We start from the raw sequence: 8,001 nt of genomic DNA, 5'->3' as shown, positions 1-8,001 counted from the left end.
TAAATTTTTTCTCTTGAGGTGTAAAACCTCAAACTTCAAAAAATGCAAATAACATCTCAATATTGTAGGATATGTGAAAGATTTACTGTTAGAGACACTCAAAGTATACATAAATTTCCCAATCCAATTACCTTGGGTTGAGAAAGTAGTAGATGATGATGGTTGGTAGCTTGGCAAAAGGAAATTGGGACAGATGAAAATTTGAACACACACATCAGCTTGATGTAAGCATTTCTTGCGAGGCTGTGAATACGAGGGACGGAGGTAACTTGGGCCAATGGGAAAAGGCCTAAAGGCGTGTCAAAAGGGTGGGCATGAAGTGGAGAGGTGGTGGGTGGGGAGTGGGGGAGAGAGAGGTTGGTGGGCGTTGGTGGATGCAAACATATGGTGACCACCAAGTTACTACGGACGGACGGATTTTACGTACGTGTGGGTGTGAAGTCATCCCATTGCATCTGAGCCGTCCGATGCGAATACGGGATCTGCGCCGTGAGATGGAACGGTAGGCAAGGGTGGCCCGTCGGACGGGACAGCACACAAAAAAGCTGGGAAATTTCCAAAGAAATCGTAATTTTGAGAAGGTTATAAAGAGGGTCGTGCGCCCTTTTCTATCCGCAAGCTTTGCTGGTGGGCGAAGACCTGGTTGCAGCTCTAAGGTGTGTTGTAATTATTCCTTCTAATTATTTAAGTTATTTCTTCATTAGTCATAGCCAGTGCGGATTATCCATCTCTAACTTTACCTATAATCTCCTTCTTGGGTTGTCTTTCGTGGGGCGTACTTCGTGGATCTAAGACCAAATGGTAGATTTCCTGCTTTTGGTGGATTTCTGCTTAATACACTAAGCATCAGCTCGTTTTTTTTGCAGAAAATGAACCATCTTTGCTCACGGATTACTAGTTAATACATTAACCATCAGATCTAATTTTGTGCAGAAAATGCGCCTTATTTGCCCACATTTTAATGCTATGTTAAGCATGTATGCATGCTGTGTCTATTGGTTGGACATGCTCAGCTATGCTCTTGTTATACACCCCAGGATTATTTGCTAGTTCCAAGCTATGTATGTGTGCATGTATGTATGCTGTATCGCTTAAAATATACCACCATGCAGATCGTATGTTGTATGTATGTATTTATGTATGAGTGAAACATGCTTAGGTCAATTTATTTTATGCTCTGTTGCCAACATACTGCATGTATGTATGATTTGTCTCTTACAGTCTTGATGTTCTGTTTTAATTCTTGTAATTCCACACATAGACTAATTGTTGATATTGTTATATCTTTTCTTTCCAAGTTGTTCTTGGTGCAGATCTAATGTATAGTAACACTTTGTATGCAATGGTAACATTGATGACTGTGCATTGCCAACAGGACTTTCATTAGTTGCTCCCAACTCCTCAAGGCACATATCTGGACATGGAGACTTTCCTCTTCACCTCGGAGTCTGTGAATGAGGGGCATCCTGACAAATTGTGTGACCAGGTGTCTGATGCTGTACTGGATGCGTGCCTGGAGCAGGACCCTGAGAGCAAGGTGGCATGTGAGACATGCACCAAAACCAATATGGTGATGATTTTCGGTGAGATCACCACCAAGGCTCATGTGGACTATGAGAAGATTGTGCGGGACACATGCCGTGGGATTGGCTTCGTCTCAGATGATGTGGGCCTGGATGCTGACAACTGCAAGGTGCTAGTGAACATAGAGCAGCAGAGCCCAGACATAGCCCAGGGTGTGCATGGCCATTTCACCAAAAAACCTGAGGAGATAGGGGCCGGTGACCAAGGGCATATGTTTGGCTATGCTACTGATGAGACTGAAGAGCTCATGCCCCTTAGCCATGTGTTGGCTACCAAGTTGGGTGCAAAGCTTACCGAAGTTAGAAAGAACGGTACTTGTGCCTGGCTGCGGCCAGATGGTAAAACTCAGGTTACAGTGGAGTATAAGAATGATAGTGGTGCCATGGTTCCTATCAGAGTGCACACTGTGTTAATCTCAACTCAACATGATGAGACAGTGACCAACGATGAGATTGCTGCTGATCTGAAAGAGCATGTGATAAAGCCTGTGATACCAGAGAAGTACATGGATGAGAAGACCATCTTTCATTTGAATCCCTCCGGGAGGTTTGTCATTGGGGGGCCTCATGGGGATGCTGGTCTCACCGGGAGGAAGATCATTATTGATACTTATGGTGGATGGGGGGCTCATGGTGGTGGTGCATTCTCTGGTAAAGACCCTACCAAAGTGGATAGAAGTGGAGCTTACATTGTCAGGCAGGCTGCCAAGAGTGTGGTTGCGGCCGGGCTTGCGCGCCGTTGTATCGTGCAGGTTAGTAGGGCAACATAACAACATTTCTCAACCACTCAAATTTAGCTCATTTGTATATCATCGTTGATGTATATTAGCTCAGGAAAGGAATATTTAATTTACTTAGTCACATTAAGGTCTTTAGAGCTAACATTTGGAGATTTATAACTAAAATTTGAATTTAACTGCTTAATGTTAATTAGACTCCATCGTAGCAAGGTCATTCCTAAAATTTTTTTGACATTTGTGTAGGTATCCTATGCCATTGGTGTGCCTGAGCCCCTCTCCGTGTTTGTGGATACCTACAAGACTGGCAAGATCCCGGATGCTGAGATCTTGGAGATCATCAAGAGCAACTTTGATTTCCGTCCTGGTATGATAGCTATCCACCTGGACCTCCGCCGTGGCGGCAATAAGCGTTACCAGAAGACTGCAGCCTATGGCCACTTTGGCCGTGATGACCCTGACTTCACATGGGAAACTGTCAAGCCCTTGAAGTTTGAGAAGGCTTGAGAAAGCAGGGGACTCTTGATTTATCAATATATTAAATGGATGTTCGAGTCTTGTTGCCTGGGTGGGTATGGTTTGCAGCATTCTATTCTTTTCAAAGCTATGTGAAATAAGGCCAAGGTAGCAGATATGATACTGCTTGTAATACAACCATTCTATGTACTGCTATTACTTGAAATTTGATTAAGGGATATCCTTTTGCACTGCCCAAGCAAAACTGCTATTACTTGAAATTTGATAAAGGGATATCCTTTTGCACTGCCCAAGCAAAACCAGTTGCTTAGCTGTGTGAGGATGGACATTTCCTTCACATTTCTTCAATATTGTGGAGGGTGTGTCCTTTGAGGTGCGATCATGGCATTTTATAAATCATGACCCATTTGGAAATGTAACATGGTAACTATGTTGAAGTGTGATTAATGATGATTAACACTAAGCCAGAATGATTAATGCTAATCACATGAGCAATGATGAGTAGAGAGGAGGAGAAAAGACTCTTTTCCTAACCCACTTTTAATGTATATTACTGAACCCACTCCATGTATATTACTTTACCTAGTCTACTCCTAATGTATATTATTGATGAATTAAATATCTACAAAGATTGCAGGTCACAATCTGACTCTTGAACGCTATGCATAAACTGAATGCTTATTGTTGTCCTCTATGCATTAGTGAAAAACATTGATGTGGAGGTGTACTTGGATGATCTAGACATTGTGGCTACTTGTCCTTGGTCTTGGCTTCTTCATGGCTTTGTAACCTCTGTTTTGAATGCTTACAAATGATCCATGACTTGCTTTTTTATAGGGATCTTGTTTGCAAGTCGTATTTAGGTCGGCTTTGTCTTTTTTATCTACATAATAATGTTCAAAATGTCATGTTAACCTCCAAATTATATCCAAAAGGTGTCTCAACTATTGGTCCATGTACACCCAAAGCTACTCCAAATTGCTTATACTCTAACTTTGCCTTTTAGGTGGCTACAAAAAATAATCACGTCTACGTGGCATTGTAAGGTGTGCAGGTGACAAGAAACTTCTTACTAAGCATTACATATCATGACCAACTCAAATCTTCTCATGTTCTCATGTCTTTTAATTTCTTCATAATGCCTCTCTCTCTCTCTCTCTCTCTCTTGCGTGTGCACATGCACATACATATTATTATTGTTTAATATTCAAATATAATAAGTGTTGTGTTTGTGTGATATTATTAGAAATGGTATATAATTATGTTGCTAAAACATGAGAGAGAGAGAGAGAGAGAGAGAGAGGCTCTATTGATTGGGACAAGTGCCTTTAGGTTTTTCTTTGAATTCTTATCTAAGGTAATAAGATGCTTATCCCAATGATGTTAATAAACTTGAAGAGCTATATCACACTAATCTCTATGGTAGCATAGCTAGGTGAAATTCTAGCATGAATCTAAGGTAATAAGAGCATGAATCTAAGGTAATAATATGCTCATCCCAATGATGTTAATAAACTTGAAGAGCTATATCACACGAATCTCTATGGTAGCATAGCTAGAAAATGCCATACATTTGCTTGAATTCTAGAAAAGAATCTAGGTTAAATTCTAATATGAATAGGGAAAATATTTTTCTCCAATGTGAATAAAGTATTGGTATTTGTTGTTGGAATTTTGTTAAATGTTTGTGTTTATGTAAGTAATAATTATAATTTGAGGAAATATTTATATTACCTTGTTGGAAGAGCATGCTTGGAGAGGCTTATTACTCAAAGTATGTATGCCCTCCTTGCTAATCACCAATTACAACGTGTCATGCTAAGATTGAAACACCAACAAAATTCAAACATTTGCTACTTGGTGGAGCATTTACAAAGTCATGGTGGCTACTTAAGATGAGACTAGCACATCCACAACTCATGGATTACTTTTGTGAGATTTCTTTGACCCTTGAGAGTCTCAAGAATTTCTATTTCTCTTATAGATTATATTCAAAATTCAACAATCTGGTATCTAATTTTTGAAGGTAAGATATACCAATCATATAAGTTCTCCAAGTTGTTCATGCACTTTATTTTTGTCTCTTTAAATACAAATTTTAACAAAAGCATAGGATTTATGATTTATTCAAGCGCATAGAATTTTAACAAAAGCATAGGATTTATGATTTATTCAAGCGCATAGAAGAAACTTAATTGCAATCATTATGAAAAATAGTATGGATTGATGAATATTATCATTCACTCCAAAGCATTTAACTAGAATGAGTGGATGTGATTTGATGTGAATCGGGATGTGAATGAATGATAAGGAATGTGAATGGATCTGAATCGAAATGTGAATGAACACATCAAATCACATCCAATCGCATCATCTACACATCAATCCACATCAATCCACACGTCAATCCACATCATTCAAACATCCATGCACATCAATCCACATTATCCACACATCAATCCACCTCCTCCATACATCCATCCACATCAATCCACATCATTCACTCGTCATACACACACCAATCCACATCATCCACATCAATCCACATTATCCACACATCCATCCATATCTTCCATACATCCATCCACATCAATCCACACGTCAATCCACATCATTCACTCATCATACACACACCAATCCACATCATTCAAACATCCATGCACATCAATCCACATTATTTCATAAGCATTCCCATTCTCATCTAATCACATCTTTTTCTATCTCATCACTTATTTCCTCATTTTTCCTCATTAGATCTCACCCACTTGCATCTACCCATATATCTCATCACTTCACAAACATTAACATCTATCCAGTTTACATCGCATCTTATCACATTCATTTCACATCACATCTCATTCATTCACATCCTGATTCACATACTAACACATTCATTCATGTCCCTTATCAGGAATGATGTGATGTGATAGGGATCGATGATGAAAATAAAATTGTGGTAAGATGAAAAAAAGACGGGGTCTAATGTGAAAGGATGTGGAGTAGTGAGAAAAGATGGAAATATTGTTGAATATTTGTTTGTGAAATCTATTTTTAAATGACTGTTTTATGTCAAGAATGCTGGGGAAGCATTTTGACGGTCTTGTGAATGAGGTCGTGGAGACCTATCTGTTAAAGTTGCAACTGCAATGACGGAGAGTCATCGGAGGACGTCTCGCGTGTAGCAAGGTCGGCCGAGGTCTTGATTAAATGGTGAGCTTTCGGTACAATGAATGAGGGACCAAGGAAGCGGCCTATGAGTGAAGCGCTAGGTGACCTGCAAAGGATCCTAGAGGGTGCTGACCATACGGTGCTTGGGCTCTGGGTCGCCGAAGATACCCACGAGTACGTCGGGAAAGATATTAGAACAAGGAGTAAGAGTTGTTTTCTGAATTCGGGCATGGATTTGGTTGATTGACCTTGGATGAGTCCATGGCTCTTTTATATGGATCTGTTGGTTGATCTTGCTGATCTTCAACGGAGATTCCATCTGGATATTTTTATGTGATTATATTGTCGAGTACTAGGAACTATTGAAAAGGCCCCTGAGTGAACAGGTGGTGAGCGTTCTGGTTGCCAATGATGCCATAGGTACACCGATGAAGGAAGGAATTAGAAATTAGGATTCAACTGGATAATTAGAGGATTATGATCAGTAACACTATGGTTTCATTAAATGATTGTTTTAAAGATTGTTGAATCTGTGAAAAAGGCAAGTTCATATTGGGTGTGTAAGTGGTGTGACTAGTTTTATGTTTGCATGAATATCCAGCTAGGGGGCCTGGGAACTCTTTTCCCTGGTACCCGAGACAAAACCTAACCAAATTCCTAATTGGATCCCATCACTACAGTGGTTGGGCAGTTGGCTAACCCATGGGACTGGGGATGGGGTTAGGCTGAACTGATGGATCCATAAATCGAGACTCAATTTGTATAGTATGATAGATGAGGTAAATCGTGGATAAAAATTGTTCTATGGAAAAGAATCAATGACTGTGCCTCTCAATGAGGAAAAAAGCGTTGGTCTCTATGATCCAAGTACAATCTTTTCCCTGATGTGATTATGGGGCTTACGAGTTTGGTCAGATCAGTTCAGTTAGTTCAGGCTTTTGACTACGTTAGAGAAAAGTTATCATGGAGGAATCGCCCGTGCTTTCCGAGAACAAGGGAAGTTTTTTCGAGTTCGGTTTTGGAAGAACCAATGGATTAGTCTCTTGTCTGGATATCCGTGGGCGAGGCCTCGAGTGTGGGACCCTGCCCCGTGCAAGAAGTGCTACTTCCGCTGCTAGCACCCCCAAATTCGTTGCGCAGTGGGGTCAGGGATCTTACAATCTGGGTTCCTAGTGCTCCACTTCAAGACATTGGCGCTGCTTGGTGGTTGCATCCTCGGTGGGAGCATATTCCTCCCCTTTGGAGTCTGAGAGAACAGGAATTAAGAGCATGGATGTTCCAGAGGAAGGGGTTTCCTGATCAATATAGACCTTATTCTATCTACATTTTGAAAGTACTGTGGTAACTCCTTGTTAGCCTTCAGTAGCTTTGAGAACATCACATGCAAGGCTTCAAAACATGGGTTATCTGTGTTGGCCCATGGAGCGGCTGAGCTGTTAACTAAGCTATCATTCACGCGCTCATTTTCTTTGTTCAAGGCGCTTGGTTGGCATCTTGCAGTTTTTGGACCTCGATTAGTAGCTCCCATGGCTCCTTTCTTGGCACATCGGCTGACAACATCTTTGTCCTTTTTGTGTCAAGCTCCGCATCAGCTTTTACCTTGGCGATTTCAACTTGTAGCCTTGCAACTTCTTCTTTTTCTTCCCTCAGCTCCAGTTTCCATTGCAATCTTGTTTTCTGGGTCAGCTGTATCTTTTCCGCCATTGGCCATGCCTTCTCTATCTACCTCTAGAGGGCTATCTTGTATTCCTCCCAGTCATGATCCTTGTTTTCCAGACAGTGTTGCATTTCCAATTCCAGAGCATTCAATTCTCTGATTATATCCATTTCAAATTTTGTGCTCTTGTCTAATTTTTCCTTATACTCTTCTGCCCTATGATTTAGCCTCGTCTATGCTTTTATAGGCTTCTCTCATAATTTCTGCATACTCCTAGGAGGGTGTTGCATCCTGCAATTCCTTTTGTAATTCTTTGTTTCTCTATGCTAGCTTTTTGGCCTCCTTCTCCCAGTGAGTTGCTTTCCATGTGGTGGCCTTC

General features: G+C 40.7%; 1 protein-coding gene across 2 annotated transcripts; it reads left to right on the top strand.

Moving 5' to 3' along the window:
• Positions 1-519: 519 nt before the first annotated feature.
• On the top strand, positions 520-3,060 carry LOC147636694 (S-adenosylmethionine synthase 2-like). Of its 2 annotated transcripts, none has more exons than XM_086800171.1 (3): positions 520-656; positions 1,376-2,335; positions 2,567-3,060. In XM_086800171.1, the coding sequence occupies exons 2-3, from the start codon at positions 1,421-1,423 to the stop codon at positions 2,825-2,827; spliced, it is 1,176 nt and encodes a 391-aa protein (XP_086656297.1). In that variant the 5' UTR covers positions 520-656; positions 1,376-1,420; the 3' UTR covers positions 2,828-3,060. The 2 variants fall into 2 exon arrangements, with proteins under 2 accessions (XP_086656297.1, XP_086656298.1); XM_086800172.1 differs by lacking the exon at positions 520-656 and adding an exon at positions 718-801.
• The last annotated feature ends 4,941 nt before the right edge of the window (positions 3,061-8,001 follow it).

This window comes from Cibotium barometz, chromosome 7 (assembly GCF_041138505.1).
Source record: "Cibotium barometz isolate CiBa-2024 chromosome 7, ASM4113850v1, whole genome shotgun sequence".
Lineage (NCBI taxonomy): Eukaryota > Viridiplantae > Streptophyta > Polypodiopsida > Cyatheales > Cibotiaceae > Cibotium > Cibotium barometz.
Note: the sequence above shows the minus strand (reverse complement) of the source record. Positions and strands in the feature narration are given on the sequence as shown.

Coding starts and splice junctions, on each gene's coding strand:
- LOC147636694 (XM_086800171.1), top strand. CDS start 1,421: ATGGAGACTTTCCTCTTCACCTCGGAGTCTGTGAATGAGGGGCATCCT. Junction 2,336..2,566: donor CGCGCCGTTGTATCGTGCAG/GTTAGTAGGGCA, acceptor ACATTTGTGTAG/GTATCCTATGCCATTGGTGT.